The sequence below is a fragment of the Zeugodacus cucurbitae genome, chromosome 4 (assembly GCF_028554725.1).
Source record: "Zeugodacus cucurbitae isolate PBARC_wt_2022May chromosome 4, idZeuCucr1.2, whole genome shotgun sequence".
Taxonomy (NCBI): Eukaryota; Metazoa; Arthropoda; class Insecta; order Diptera; family Tephritidae; genus Zeugodacus; species Zeugodacus cucurbitae.
This window is the reverse complement of record NC_071669.1, coordinates 48,723,529-48,739,210: the sequence shown is the minus strand read 5'-3', so window position 1 is coordinate 48,739,210 and position 15,682 is coordinate 48,723,529. Positions and strand designations below refer to the sequence as shown.

General features: G+C 34.2%; 3 protein-coding genes across 8 annotated transcripts; 1 reads left to right on the top strand and 2 right to left on the bottom strand.

Moving 5' to 3' along the window:
• Positions 1-1,737: 1,737 nt before the first annotated feature.
• Positions 1,738-5,065, top strand: LOC105220952 (DNA replication licensing factor Mcm7). Its single transcript, XM_011197528.3, has 5 exons — positions 1,738-1,899; positions 1,961-2,330; positions 2,392-2,893; positions 2,958-4,015; positions 4,081-5,065. Exons 1-5 carry the CDS (start codon positions 1,869-1,871, stop codon positions 4,280-4,282), a joined length of 2,163 nt encoding a protein of 720 aa, XP_011195830.1. The 5' UTR covers positions 1,738-1,868; the 3' UTR covers positions 4,283-5,065.
• LOC105220951 (NEDD4 family-interacting protein 1) lies at positions 4,492-14,993 on the bottom strand. Of its 3 annotated transcripts, none has more exons than XM_011197526.3 (2): positions 14,804-14,993; positions 4,492-5,869 (listed from the first exon to the last, which is right to left on the bottom strand). In XM_011197526.3, exon 2 carries the CDS (start codon positions 5,816-5,818, stop codon positions 4,979-4,981), a length of 840 nt encoding a protein of 279 aa, XP_011195828.2. In that variant the 5' UTR covers positions 5,819-5,869; positions 14,804-14,993; the 3' UTR covers positions 4,492-4,978. The 3 variants fall into 3 exon arrangements, with proteins under 3 accessions (XP_011195828.2, XP_054086151.1, XP_054086152.1); XM_054230176.1 differs by lacking the exon at positions 14,804-14,993 and adding an exon at positions 10,127-10,269; XM_054230177.1 differs by lacking the exon at positions 14,804-14,993 and adding an exon at positions 8,605-8,743.
• On the bottom strand, positions 6,007-14,983 carry LOC105220950 (protein spitz). 4 transcript variants are annotated; one of them, XM_029046141.2, is made up of 2 exons: positions 14,804-14,983; positions 6,007-7,874 (listed from the first exon to the last, which is right to left on the bottom strand). In XM_029046141.2, exon 2 carries the CDS (start codon positions 7,685-7,687, stop codon positions 7,052-7,054), a length of 636 nt encoding a protein of 211 aa, XP_028901974.1. In that variant the 5' UTR covers positions 7,688-7,874; positions 14,804-14,983; the 3' UTR covers positions 6,007-7,051. The 4 variants fall into 4 exon arrangements, with proteins under 4 accessions (XP_028901974.1, XP_011195827.1, XP_011195826.1 ...); XM_011197525.3 differs by lacking the exon at positions 14,804-14,983 and adding an exon at positions 10,127-10,262; XM_011197524.3 differs by lacking the exon at positions 14,804-14,983 and adding an exon at positions 8,605-8,747.
• Positions 14,994-15,682: the final 689 nt, after the last annotated feature.

Sequence of the window (15,682 nt, the reverse complement as noted above, 5' to 3'; positions counted from 1 at the left end):
GTGTTTAGTAATTGTAATAAAAATCTATAAATATAATAACATTTTGTTTTTTTTTTTCTTTCAAATTGGACAACAAGCATACATATACACTTTATTGGACTTTCTTCAATACTAACGTCTAAATAATACTTTTCTCGATTCGACTACGGCGTACTCTGCTTTCTTTCCAAGTTTTTTTTTTATATCTACGCATATACACATAACTATTTGTGTGTAATTTTAACTTCCACAATATATATTATTCAACTATTTTGCATGTGATTAACAACTTTTAATTTTTATTTACATATAAACACAAAATATTGCATAAAAAATATTTGTATATTTGCATAGAAACTAAAATTATTTTTATTTATGTAATATTAATTAATAATTTGTATTTATATAAAATTAAACGAGAAAAGGCAAAAGAAAAATAAACACAACTTTACAATATATGATACATAGAAATTATCCGCATAAACTTAATGTTTAACTATAGATGAAAAAATAGCCGATTACAAAAAATAATAAATAAAACCATATAAAAATATTGGATTACATGCATATATATAAATATGTACAAAACCAGCACAAACATGTAAAAGAAATTATTTGGTAAAATTGTGCTGCAAAGGCACTACGCCTGTAACTATATTACAAAACTGATGTATGAAACAAATATTTAATTTCAGTTTTAATTGATTTTATAATCTGTATTATTTTCCGTTTTCCTTTAACCTGTTTGTATGTATGAAGTTTTTGTAAAATGAATTTACAATCAATAAAACATTACATTTGAAACCCAAGAATAAATAATAAAAGAGTCTTTCAATTTTAGGGTGGGAGTGGAAATTGAGCTTAGGTAAACATTTAAGTTAAAAAAATAAGAAAAAGTGATATTTGATAGAATCGATTTGATAGATTTACTTCCATTGCGTCTGATATTTCTAGAGATAAATTCTTTTAATAAATTAAACTTACTTACTTACTCAGTTTGATTAGATCCATATGATGTTCCATTAAATCAATTGAAGAATTTTGTTTCTTTTTTGTCCCTCTATGCCTTTTATAGACAAGAAGTAGCAACACAGATTGAATTCAATGATCAATTCAATTCCAAACAGTTTTCTGCTTCAGTAATAGAATCTCCATATCCCTACACCGAACTCTCTTGGTAGCAGCAGATTCTCACATTTTTTAAAACAAATTTGCGTACAATAGTATACGGGTACCAATTCAATCTCCCAATGCAGCCGGCTTTATGTTACCGGAGTTGACTCGGATTTTATCCGGCCAAGGGCTGCCTTTTCGATGATCTAATTTAACTGAAACGATGATATATTAATTTAACTCAATTAAATTTGTTGAAATCCGTCAATGAAATTTGCCTTTATAAATTCATTTATGTTATAAATGCACTCCTGTCACAGCCACGCCATTTGTACAGTGCACGGTCGTACCAGTTAAACGCATTCAAAAATGCGACACCATTGTTTTCATTGACATAATCTATATTTACTTATTCTCTATTACATTAACAATAGTTATGTATATGAGTATTTAAATAAAAGGTTCAGCTATTATTAAACATATTTGAGCTACCGGAAGTATAATTAATGATTCAAAAATATAATTTCTATTAAAATTTGCTTTCGGATTCAAATGAAACACTGAATATTAAAATAACTGACTCAGCACATAGATGTCGCTAGTGTACGATGACATATGCGCGCATATAGCTTTTGGCGCCAAATAAACAAATGCAAATGTCAAAAAGTGTATTTTGCAGCTGGACAAAAGTGCATTTGCGTTTCAGTTTGTTGCGTGTTTTCTAATTGAATTGATTGTTTTTAAATTGGACAAAGATATCTGTTTAAATTTCTGCAATGTCAAAACGGGATTACATACAAGATAAAGGTGAAGCTGCTGCAGTACATAACGCCACGCTAAAGTATAATTAATGCCATTATTTTTACAGAATCCGTGAAGACATTTTTGTCTGAATTTTGCAAAGAGGATGATAACGGCAAGAAACAATTCGTTTACGCCAATCAACTGGTGAAGCTTGCACACCGCGAACAAGTACTACTTACAATAGATCTAGATCATGTATCGGAATTTAATGAAGAGCTCGCCGAGTCCATCATTAGTAATAGCAGACGCTATGCGAGTATGTTTAGCGACGCCATTGCGGAATTGTTGCCTACCTTCAAAGAACGTGAAGTGACCGCCAAAGACGCTTTGGATGTGTACATTGAACATCGTTTGTTAATGGAATCACGTTCGCGCAATCCCATGGAACAACATGATCAGCGCAATAATTTCCCACCGGAGTTGATGAAGCGATTGTAAGCAAAAATTTGTTTGTAACATGTTTATATATCTGATTTGTTTTCAATGCATTTTTAGTGAAGTGGCTTTCAAACCGCACTCCAATGAAAAAGCCAAGTCCATACGTGAAATCAAAGCAGAACATATTGGAAAATTGGTGACCGTGCGTGGCATTGTAACGCGTTGCACAGAAGTTAAACCCATGATGGTTGTGGCTACATACACATGCGATCGTTGCGGTTCTGAGACGTATCAGCCAGTAAATTCGCTTACATTCATACCGGTGCAAGATTGTCCCTCTGATGATTGTCGCATTAACAAAGCTGGTGGACGTTTGTACTTACAAACGCGTGGCTCTAAATTCGTTAAATTTCAGGAAATAAAAATACAGGAGCACAGCGATCAAGTACCCGTGGGACATATACCACGCACAATGACTGTTATGTGTCGTGGTGAAGTGACACGCATGGCACAACCTGGTGACCATGTTTTAATCTCTGGCGTTTTTCTGCCTTTGATACGTTCCGGATTCCGCCAAATAATACAGGGCTTACTATCGGAGACATTCCTGCATGCATATGTACGTAAATACTTATTTGAGGCTTTGTATAAAATTATTCAAAAATATTAATTTCTAATTACAGCGCATTGTATGTATTAATAAAAATGACGAAGCGAGTGATCAAGAGGCCGAACTCACCCCCGAAGAACTACAAGAGTTGGCTCAAGATGATTTCTACGAACGTCTCGCCACCAGCTTGGCACCTGAAATTTATGGACACTTGGATGTAAAGAAAGCTTTACTGTTGCTTTTAGTCGGCGGCGTAGATAAACGTCCAGATGGTATGCGTATTCGTGGTAATATAAATATCTGCCTGATGGGCGATCCTGGTGTTGCCAAATCACAACTGCTCAGCTACATAAGTCGTTTAGCGATACGTTCACAATATACCACTGGTCGTGGTTCATCGGGTGTCGGTTTGACAGCCGCCGTCATGAAAGATCCACTAACTGGCGAAATGATGCTCGAGGGTGGCGCACTAGTGCTTGCCGATCAAGGTGTGTGCTGCATTGACGAGTTCGACAAAATGGCCGAGCATGATCGTACCGCTATACACGAAGTTATGGAGCAACAGACAATCTCCATAGCTAAAGCTGGCATTATGACCACACTGAACGCACGTGTCTCCATATTGGCCGCCGCAAATCCTGCTTTCGGCCGTTACAACCCACGTCGCACAGTTGAGCAAAATATACAACTGCCTGCTGCGCTCTTATCACGTTTCGATTTGCTTTGGCTAATGCAGGATAAACCTGATCGTGATAATGATTTGCGTCTGGCCAAGCATATCACCTACGTGCATAGTCACAACAAGCAGCCACCGACACGTGTCAAGGCGCTCGACATGAATCTTATGCGCCGTTACATCAATCTATGCAAACGTAAGAACCCAACAATACCCGATGAGTTGACGGAATACATTGTAGGCGCTTATGTGGAGTTGCGCCGTGAAGCGCGCAATCAAAAAGACATGACCTTCACATCGGCACGTAATCTGCTGGGAATTCTGCGTTTATCCACTGCACTCGCGCGTCTACGTCTCTCGGACAAAGTTGAGAAGGATGATGTTGCCGAAGCGCTACGGCTTTTGGAAATGTCAAAGGATTCATTGAACCAACTGCATGAGCATCAAAAGGGACAGTAAGTATCAAATGCAGAAAGTGGTTAGAATTGATTTTCTTATTTAATTGTTCTCGCCATTTTAGCGTGCCCAATACATCGGACAAGATATTCGCTGTTGTGCGTGAGTTGGCTGGTTCGAGTAATACGGTTAAAATCGCTGATGTTATCGATCGCTGCACAACCAAAGGCTTCAAACCGGATCAGGTAGACAAATGCATTGAGGACTATGAGGAGCTGAACGTGTGGCAAGTCAATATGGCGCGCACAAAAATCACTTTCATGTAATGCTGACGAACTTAACCATAGCACCAATAAGTACAGATAATTCATTTTTTACTTTCAAATTCATTAATTTCACTTTCACATTGGTATATGCGCCTCCTCTTTGTATCACAAAAACCGTTTCGTTCACAATAAGTTATTGAAAGTGTATTTTTTTGTAGCGCTACCTCAATAAATGTTATGAAAATTAAAATAAAAATAAAACAGCGGTGTTATCATTTAATTCCAATATATTTGAAATAAACGCACAATGCATGCATCGGCGTTCACAATACACATTCACATAGATAATAGTAAAAATAACAAGTATGCTCAATTATGCTCGGAAATATACATTCATATTCGGTTTTTGAAACATATACACATATCATATATATAAAGTAGACACTACCAATTTAATAAATTTAATATTCAGCTACATATGTATGTAATCGCTTGGATTACACAAAAAAAAAAAAATAAAATAATAAAAATGAAAAGATAAACACTATTAAAATGGCATCGCGTTTAAGTACCTCGAGTGCTCTAATTCTAATACCAATGGTGAGGCAAACTAACTAAAACAAGCTAAAAAAAAATATTTTTACAAAAAAAAATTATAATATTTATATATATATATAAAAGTTGTTTGTGTGCTTGCACTATGTGGCCATCAAGCAGCACCACTCGTGTAACAACAACACGCCCCCCGTCGCTGCTCTAGTAGAAAAATAGCAAACGCTCTTGCGCCGATGTGCTAAGCAATCGCCAAGTGCGCTTAATCGATACATACTGCAGGAATGCGCGTATACAAATTAAAAAGCCAAATGCCATGGTTAGCCACCACAGCCAAGAGTTCTCATGCGATGCCAACTCTGTGGAATTCTTAACAATGAGCGTCCATTTGGCCAGCGACAAACCGAAGCCGGATAATGCACCATAGCGTGCGGCAATTGTCTGACAAAAGCAGGTGAGCATCAAAAAGCCAATCCAATTGAAGAGGAATGCCACCATGAAGGCCAATATGAACATGGCATCGGTGCCGAGCAAACTGTTGTCATTGTTGCTGGTCAAAGTCTCAGCATCCGACGCATCGATGGCGATGAATGTTAAAGCTGGCGCTGTGCCATTGGTTGCATTGGTGGTGCCATTGGCCGGCGGCGCAGTGCTGTCACGCATATGTGGTGGCAGCACGTGTGCATTCATGAATAGTAATTCACCGTTTGCGGATTTCTGCCGCTGCACCTCTTCATATGAGGGCAATTTGACATCGGGTTGCATTATTGGCATATCGCCAGGCATCATAACGCCGCCTGGTGGTGGTGGCGGTGCTAGCGACGAGTTTATCGGTGGCAACGACACCTGTAGATAAGGTGGTGGCAACTGCTGATGCTGTAGTTGTTGTTGAATTGTTGCATTTTGCTGCTGCTGCTGCTGCTGCGGCATGCCGCCGGTGTTATTGACGAACTCATAGGGTGGCGGTGCGCTAAAGTCGGCTTTTGGCGGACCCAGCTCCTCCCCTTGCGATTTGGGCGGTGTCGTCTGTTGATTGTCCGACATGTTGCCCACCAGTTGCGTGCGTCAAATGGACGTTGGCGTAGTAGTCGTTAACTGTAAGTGAAATTTCGTAGTGAGTGCAGGTAAATATTAGGGGTAACAGTCAATAACGTTATATATGTACATATTATGGTAAAAAAAATGTTATACAAACACTCAATTTCGTATTGGTTGTGCAATAAAACAATGCGTTTTCGTTTACTTAGACAATATTTATTATTATGTTTTATATTTTAATACTTTTTGTGTAATAACGTCAGTAGTGATAATAATAAATAATAGTCGTTGTATAAATATTAAAAGGAGCTACACTTGCATTTTGCAATAAACTTGCTTTATTTGCAGCAATGCGCGTCAATTAGGTGTGTTTTTAGCGTTTTTTTGTCGTTAGTGTTTCGTTTAAACATTAATAAGGCAATTTTTGGCGAATAAAAAACGCGCCTACACTGGAGTGTGTGAGACATTTTCAGCTTAGTATATGTAGGATTTCTTTAGCGTTACTTGGACAGCACTGCTTCCTCTGTGGATTTGCACAATTTAACAAATAATATTTTTATAATATCTCAAGGTCACTTATAGCAATTCTAAGTGCATATTTTTCAAGTACATATTTTCAACTAGAATGCTGATGAATATGTATGTAGGTATGTATTAGTTAGGATTTTTTTATTTTAATTCAATTAGCGGCCACACATTGAAAAAGCGCCTAAAAGATGCCGTAAACAGTCGAAATAAGTCACTATTGTAGCACAAACTGTTTCATTTCTGCTTTATGGCATCATATCTGTCTCAAAATTATAAATTTCACGATTTTCAAAATGCAACTGCAGCACATAAATTAATTTTTCGCGCTTTACACACACTTATGTAAATTTTTAAACAAACAAACAATAAAATTATATGACAGCACTTCACAGAGGTTGCATATGTCCAACGCTTTTGGTTAAAAATTATTAAAAAACAAAAACAGTTGTGTACTAAATGGCATTAAAAGTCCAAAATAATGTCTTTCATCGTATTTCTTTGTCTTTTCTGTGCTTGACTTGTGTTCTAACACGTGCTCATTATGCTTAGTAATTCTAGTAGCCGTTAGCGTGGTAAACTGGTGAATCAATTTCCCCTCATATCGTTTAGCTGCCATTTGTATCCATAAATATATGCTTTTGAACTGTACTGCATACTTAAGTCAACTAGTGTATCTCACTAAATATGTATGTATGTATCTTTGTTGCTTAATTAACGTTTAAAGGCTGCAGCTAGCGGTAATGTTTTGTAATGATGTTCACCGAATGGCCGACGCAACGGTAAGCGCGTCATACCGTCTACTTGATCGAGTCCCTCATTGTCGTGTGCCGCCTCTGCGCTCTCATTCAACTTTTGCCGTTGCTTATCATAGCGTATATACCACATTAGACATAGTATGACCACCACCAGCAACGCCAATGTGGCACCACTCGCAATGCTGGCCGTCTCGAGCATGGCACGTTGACGTGTCGGCAAATATGAGCCATCGATCTCTTTGTACTCACAACGCGGTCCCATAAAACCGGTGGCACACTCACAATTGTAGAGTATCTCATTATGAATTTCAACTGTGAAGCAAGTGGCATCATTTAGGCAATACCAAGCGGCATATGTCGGCGGACAGCTATAAATGGGGAATGTGATGTTGGGGCGCGGTGTTGTGGACGCCTCGGCCGCTTCGGATGGTGCGGCCGTTGGTAAGGGTGGTGGCGGCGCCGGTTTCTGTATGGCACGACTCGAACAAGCGCCCGCGAAGGGTGACAGCACGATAAGTGCTAGAAAAATGCCGAGTAAACGTTCGGCATCCATTGGATGTATGGTTGATGTTGTCCGTCGTCGGTCGGGCATTATACATATATGTTTATATGTATTTACGAATAAATGTGGGGTAAATTAAATGCTTTTGGAAGGTTACGTTTGGTGATGTTTATATTTTTGCTGTTGGTTTTAGCTGGATGTGCTTTGCAACAGGATCATGCAACACGTTGTGCTGACAGCATTTCAGCAGCTGTTTACTGGTTTTGTCATCGGCGCACTGAAAATTAACGCAATGTCATTAATTAAAAAACATAAAGAAACGAAATAAAACTAAAAGAGTATTATAGGCAAAAGCAACCAAACTTTATTACGAAATAAAAATTACAATTAAGTTAAAAAATTATTAATATTGTGTAAAAAAAGTGAGGAAAAACAATTTTTTCTTTTTTTTTAATTTTTGATTTTTTTCTGTTTGATTGTTTTTTATGCAAAACATTAAAATTTAATTATCTTTAATGTATGTATGTATGTGGTATTTACATGGTGAAAGTATGAATTATTATTTAATTAAACATAAACATTGCGTAAAAACTATTATAATAAAAATATAATTGTGATTTGGTTATAATTATAAATTTGGCAATTTTTCGGCGGCATAGCTTGCTTAGCAGCTTTCACGTTGACAATTTTTTTTTTTTGCAAAAAGCTTTTTATTTAAGCGTGTATTTTGAATTTGCATACAATTTTTTTTTTGTTTTATTACACTAAAATTATTTTATACATATGTGCGCATGTAGTTCTCTGCTGGCTCGCTGGTTAATGATGACATTCCTTAAAGCAAGCTTAAAAGCGGCGTGTATAGGCGCGTTGCAGCGTGCGGCTTATAGCGACAAAATAATCACTTTTTATTCCATTAATAACGGTAATTGCAAAACAATCATAGAGCATATTGTATATAAGTAAAAAGCAAATGTCACGTTCACTGTGAAACACGTTTATTTAATTACCTTTTAGCTTATCTCAATAGCACAAAATTCCGTAAGCTGTTGTTCACCACACAATGCTGCTGAAAGCAACTAGACAATACAATCTGCTTTGCGCAAAAGCAAATAATTTTACACCTTTTCTAAAAACACTTTTCACAGCACAGTTATGCACATTTGTTTTCGTTTATTAGTGTTTTTTCGTTATTTATTTATTTTCTTATTTTTTTAATAAATTTTTTTTTTTATTTTTTATTTTTTGGCACAAACTTACAAATAATTCTTCTTTAAACACTGCAAACACTTTTTCTTAATATTTTTTGTACAAAAACACAGATTCACATTGCGCTTTACATCATTACAGTGTAAGTTTCATTGCCTTGTGAGCACTTCATGTACAGCTGCCTGCACGGGTTTACTAGAATAGTTAACCATCAATTAAACAACAGTAAGCAGGCGTTGAAAAAATGCCAACGCCTACAACAAGCGACAAATATGAGTAGATATTAGACACGATTTGATTTGGCGCATCTAGTCGCAAGTACAAGTAGTAATTTAATGAAATGCTTAAATTTCTCAATTCACAACGGCGACAATAGGTTTTTGGATGTATGTGTATTTGTGTTTGGAAGATGCTCTGACTGCGCTTGATTAACTTCTCAAATTGATGATGTAACTTCCTTCATGCGCCGTTGCCTATTCAAGCCATACATATTTAAATATACTCATATACATACATATGTGTTATATGTATATGTATGTTTGTAAATTTGGCTAGAAGACGCTTCATTATGAAGATCACCACCACACCCTTAAATTCAAATGAAGTTGAGCCATAAATATTTAATAAAATACCACCAAATGCTTATTTATTGATATATCGAAATAAAAAAATAAATAACAACTATGGAATAAGTTTGGAATCGTTGACACTCTCGCAATCAACGAGATGGTAACATATGTATATACATTTCAAGTTAAACGATATACAAAATGCATACCTTTCTCTTTCAAAACTTTCTAAGGAAGCTCTGTGATGGAAGCTAAGCTAACCAATTTTAGAGAGAGACGATATTAGCCCGGAAAGGTGGCAATACGCCCAACATTCTGTTCAAAAACTGACAATTATAATAATGTCAAACGAATAATGGAAGTTGATCACATGATATGTAGATTTACGCTTTATTAATATAAATGCTACTGTCCCTGGAGGTCTCTCCTTATCATCATATGCAGCTTTTAAGTTTATATCGAAAATAAGCTTTCAAAAAAATGTGGAAAAGGTAACTCCATAAAGATTTTTATTTTCATATGGCACTAAAATAATTATCTATATAAACCAACAAACTACGGCGGCCTTGAAACACAACCACCCCAGGGGAGTACATGCAATGAAAATGTGCTACTACAGATAGTAGAAGAAAAGGCACAACAATTAAGGCGTCATAATAATAAATGCGCACAAACATAGATTTGCATATTAAAATATATATATATATATAGACATCTAATATTATTATATTTACATGTTTAAGTGCATACGTACGCTTAACCGCAAATTAAATTAACTTAAAATTCACTTTCAGTCGGCTGTCAACACCAAAACAATTCTACGCGTGGTTCCCACTGTTGTCATTAAAGTTAAATAAGTACTTGTATCGTATTATATCTTGCTTGGTTTAAGCTTTATAATCACGCGAAGCACGTAATATAACATGCAAACGTATACGTAAATATCTGTTTCGTATTTGCAGATTAAATAAACGCCTGTCTCTAATAAAAAACTGAAACAATTAAACAAATATTTTTCTAAGCTTTTTAAAGATAAGGAACGAACTACATACATATGTTTTAATGTACTGTTTACCAAATTGTAGGAACTTATTTCGATTTCTGCTATATATACTATAGACATATTTATATGTTTGTAAATATGCAAATATACAAACATAACTTTCACAAACAAACAAATTTCGTGTACTTCCCGGTTCTTATTTTAAAAATATGAAACTATACAAATATGATATATTATCCAAGCAAGCCTTACTATGTCTTAAACGGTTCTACTATCGGTGGAATGAACTGCATTGAAACTTCCCTGTTTGCTTGTATTGTTGAAGGTTACCAGAAAGAAAACGAACTTGATGCATACCGTCCACTCGACAATTGAGGCTACATAATCAGAACCTGGAAGCATTTCTAAAAATTATACTCTTGATATAAATAGAATTGTTGTTGTAGTCGCCGAAAACTTTCTGCATCATGAATACTGCTGACGATTTGACAGACCTTGACTGATTAAAAATTCGAATTTATTACGATTATCTAAAATCGACTCTTGAATCGTGGAAAATGTGATTAAATCAAGTGATTGATAACTTAAAAATATTGCATTTGTATACAATACAAAATTAACATATTCATTGATATCTTGGAAATTGGCATTAATCAACACATTGTACTTGAGGCGATAAAAATGTTGAGCAACGACCCGAGCAATAACAAATTACTGATTCGAATTCGAATTTATTTCATGTATGTATTATCAACATCAGATTAGTAAAAATAAATTGCTTGATTGAAGTAAGTGTGAAATTGTGTTCGAGTAGACATAACACTTAAAAGTTAAAAGCACGATTGATAGATTTGTTATATATTTATGAAACCTTTCAACAATTTACCCCCAAGGGACAACGGCATCAAAAATAAGATTATTTTAGAGGAAAATGTACTTCACAAAGCATATCTTCGCAATCTCTAGTGATAATAAAATTAAGTAGCCTAATTTGCATGTTATTCTACCATAATTAACAACATTTGAGAAATGTATGCCTTGGTCATAATAAAGTTCGTTTTCACCTGAGCTTAATCCCTTTCGTCTTTTATGACCAATTACTTAATTTTTACTATTTTAAACAACTTAATTAGGAGATAAAATAGACTATTATCTCACGTAAATCACATAAAATAAATTTAATCATAAACAAATATTTGTATATGTGCTTATTATCGGCAACGTGTGGCAATTTGTGGCAGAAGATAGCTGGGAAATAGCTTAACACGCGACTCAAATAGAGTAATTGAGGGAATAAACATATTTTTGCGTTCTTGGTAATGCAATACCTTTGTATATAAACACGTATTTATGTACTTATGTATGTATGTCTGTATCTAAACACCTCCAATTCAAGGAAGTCTTATAAATCACATGGAGAAGCCAACTTTTTTTGCTAGCTTCAAATTAAATAATTAAAGAAATATTTTTTGAGTACTAAAGTACCTTATATGATTGATATGGAAAGTAAAATTTACGTCTTAATTCCTGAACAATTTAATTCTCAATGGAAGACGGAGTAGAAAATACTACTACAAGATAGACACACATATATGCACACATATTTGTAAGCTTCTTTAATACTGGATAATATACATATATAAACTTTAAAGGCCAGAAACTCAATACGTTGCATTATCGGTTAAGTTCCTTGACTTAATACCCACACTAGCAAATAGGTAAGTATATACTTTCGCAAATATATAAGCGCATTAAGTATACATTTAACGAGAAATATTTATTAATTTAAACACTTGTGTAAAGCAAAGAGTTGGCATAGCAAATAATTAACCGCTTTCGCGTCGCTTTTGCCAATAGACATACATACATACAAATGCAATAAACTGGTTATCAACCAAATACCTTTGCTTGCACGTATGTGCTGATGTTCCACAACCGTTACATGTACCCAGTGCACACATACATATCTATGCCTGCTTGGTAATCGCAAAGCAGTTGCTGATAAATACCTATGCGATAAGGTAAGCTTACAGTTAATCAAATGTGTAAATAAAGTATTGAAAAAACGTAGCAAAATATATACATATATGTATGTATGTATATGTACATACTCATTAATAGTAACCAACAATAAGTAAAAGTCCCGTTTCGAAAATTATTTTGTTAATTGAGGCACTATGCGTATAAAAAATACATTTGTTTAAACAGATTGAAAAAAAACATAAAGCTCACAGAATAAAAAATTACAATTCATATAAAAAAAATCTTAAAATAAAGTGTGAACATGTTTCCACTTAATTTAATTGTTTAACTTCAGCTGGAGCTTCAGATGGATGATTGCAACATCTTGTAATCAAAAGTAGTGCTTTGAGTACAGGAACTTGTATTATGTGTACATAAAAGAGTACTCGTACTCAAAATGTACTTGTATTTCCAGCACTTCTTTGATTCAAGTGCATATCTATAGTTTACAAACAGTACATATACATATGCATGTTAAATATTTAAAATCTATTTACTAAATTTTTGCAAGTTTTGTACGTATAAAATTAAATTCAAATTAAAATGTTCGATATAATTTCACCGAAGAAAAATGTTAATTCTAGTGTTTGTATTTTGTAAGTACTTTCATGGACTATACAGACACTTTCGCGCAGCTGCATGCTTCACACACAGCCAACCTTCCAACACCTGCGACAGGAAGAGGTAATTACCGGCACAAAACCAAACACAAACATAACTCATACTTTTGGATGTATGTATGTATGTATGTCCGTAAATACATGCTGTTTAAAGGCAATCCATTATTTCATACAATGTATGTATGAATGTAAACGGTCAGCTGCTTCGATATTCACACTTCTTATTGTTTGACTAATACATATTAGTAAATGAATGAGTTGTGAAATAAGACATGCTTTAAGCAAGTAAGTAATAATATGCATGTACATATGTATGCACATACAAATCAATGTTTTTGTGTATTTCGCACAATGCTAACCACTTTGAGGCAGTAATGGTAAGTGTTAATTCTTACAGCAGAGCTAACATAAATAGTACCGTGTATGTACATATAACTGATTGCAAAGGCCGCAATAGTACTTGATGGAAAAGCAATCAAGCCTTTCCAGTAGAGAAATCTTTAAGCTAGCTTAAAATTCACTCTAATCTGCTTCATAAAGCGTATGTTATCAAACGAGTTTGGTTTTGTAATTTACACATTACGATGGTATGATTTTGTTAAGAAGATCGAACCCAGATAGTGTGACTAAATACCCCGTCACATCATCAAAATTTACTTTTGCAGCCACCACAATAATTTATGCTTTGCTTATGGATTTTGTATTTGCAGAAATTTGCGTTATCTAAAAGAGCCACAACCATGAAATTTGTTAAAACTTGCTTTGAATAGCATTATCCCTAATTTTGTTGTCTGATCGGTAAACAAAAGCTTTGGAGCGTTATCGGAACTATTGCACTTTAAATTTATGTCCACGTCCTTCACAGCATTATTCCTGATTATTATTATTTGCTGTTACAATAACAACAAGAACGACGACTGGTTCTAATTCTAATCTTTAAGTATTTTCCGAGTAAATATTTTATAAGTAACGTTATCAAAACAAATTACTATTGACTCAAAAACATCAATTCAATATTTTTTAATAGTTCATACAAGCAAAAGGCCGAATACGTTTTCGAATTAATTAGCGAACTGTTGCAAAAAATGTATGTAAATATAAAGAATACATTTCCTCAACTACACTGAATAATGTAGTAAATTTACAAACTCGAATCTAGTTACTGGATAATGATATAAGTTATTTGAATTAAAACATTTTGTCAAAAAAAAAGATATTTATACTATACGATTTGTAACTGAGATTTAAAATTGAGAAATAAAAATGTAGTCCTCAATCGCAACTGCCCTCCTTTCAAGCGCAACAAAACAGCGAAAGTCAATAAAACCTACAAAACAAGGAGTTTCATGATTCATTCACTAAAAACTACCACACACAAGGATATTTCTATTTTTATCATTCCCACTGCCATTAAATTGGCTTGCATTGATAAATCAATTGACTTCACTGCGCTGCAGTGGCGCGTCTCCAATTAACTCAACGTCAACTCGATATTGTAGTATGTAGTCTCCACAAGCAGAATCTGAACTTAAACAATTCATTCAATTTAAGTTGACCCTTTATACACATTATTATTTCCATTATTTATATACGACTTTTGAAGGAAATTTACGTAAGAATAAATAATCAGAAACACAAACACACAAATAATCTTAAGCTTGTCATTGAATGAAAGCTTAACGGCCAATTCACCTTGTATTTTTATTTTTTTACACTTTGGCTGCGTTGGCCATTTTTCCCCATCGATCAATTAGATTTCTAATACGATTGTGTGAATTTCATTTACCTTAATACGCAGATTTTCCAATTTCTCGCACGATATTCAATAAACTGATTTCTTTATTTGGTCGCACTGTTTGATTTGCAATATTTTCTTTTTAAATTATAATAATTTGCCCAAATTAAACGTATTTAACTTGTGAACCAAAACAATTGCCAATAAACTTTTTTCGTTCCTTATCCCTAGCCAATCATCAATGAAGTAAAAAAAATTCACTTTTCTTCTGCAATGACTTTTGATTGTCAAAGGGAGAATGGCGAAAATGTCAAAATGCCATGTTTTATACCATCGATGACAGGTTTGAAACTTGGATGACACTTGTTACTGTGTCACAAAATTATAAAATTGTATGTAAATATTTAAAATATTTGTATAGTTCAATATTCTGAATATATAAATATATATTGTGGTACGATGTTTCACAACTAATAAGTCGGAACAATAAATTGTAATCATTAGACCCAAACAGTATTATACAGATTTTTTTGCTAGAAAAGTTTTTTGTAAATTTAATATGACTTCCTTATTGTTTTGATTTCTGTAAGGACAGAAAACATTATTTATACAAATAAAAGCTATAATGTCCAATTCATAATCTCTGAAGTGAAATAAACCTGATATATAAGATATGTATCCGAAGACCCCAGTGTCGTGGTAGCTGATTTCTATCTTTATTATGGACACATGTATATGTATGTGAAACAAACGTTCCCCAGGACCTAGCACTGTCCGCGCTAGGACCAAATAATTCCTCTTTTATTTAATTTTCAAATTTTTTTCTACATTTGTTACTCTAATTTGAATTTTTTTCTTTTTAAACCATTATTTTGAGCAAAATTTATAATTTGGCCATATCCCTACAGTTCTTCTGTTTTCCTCATTACA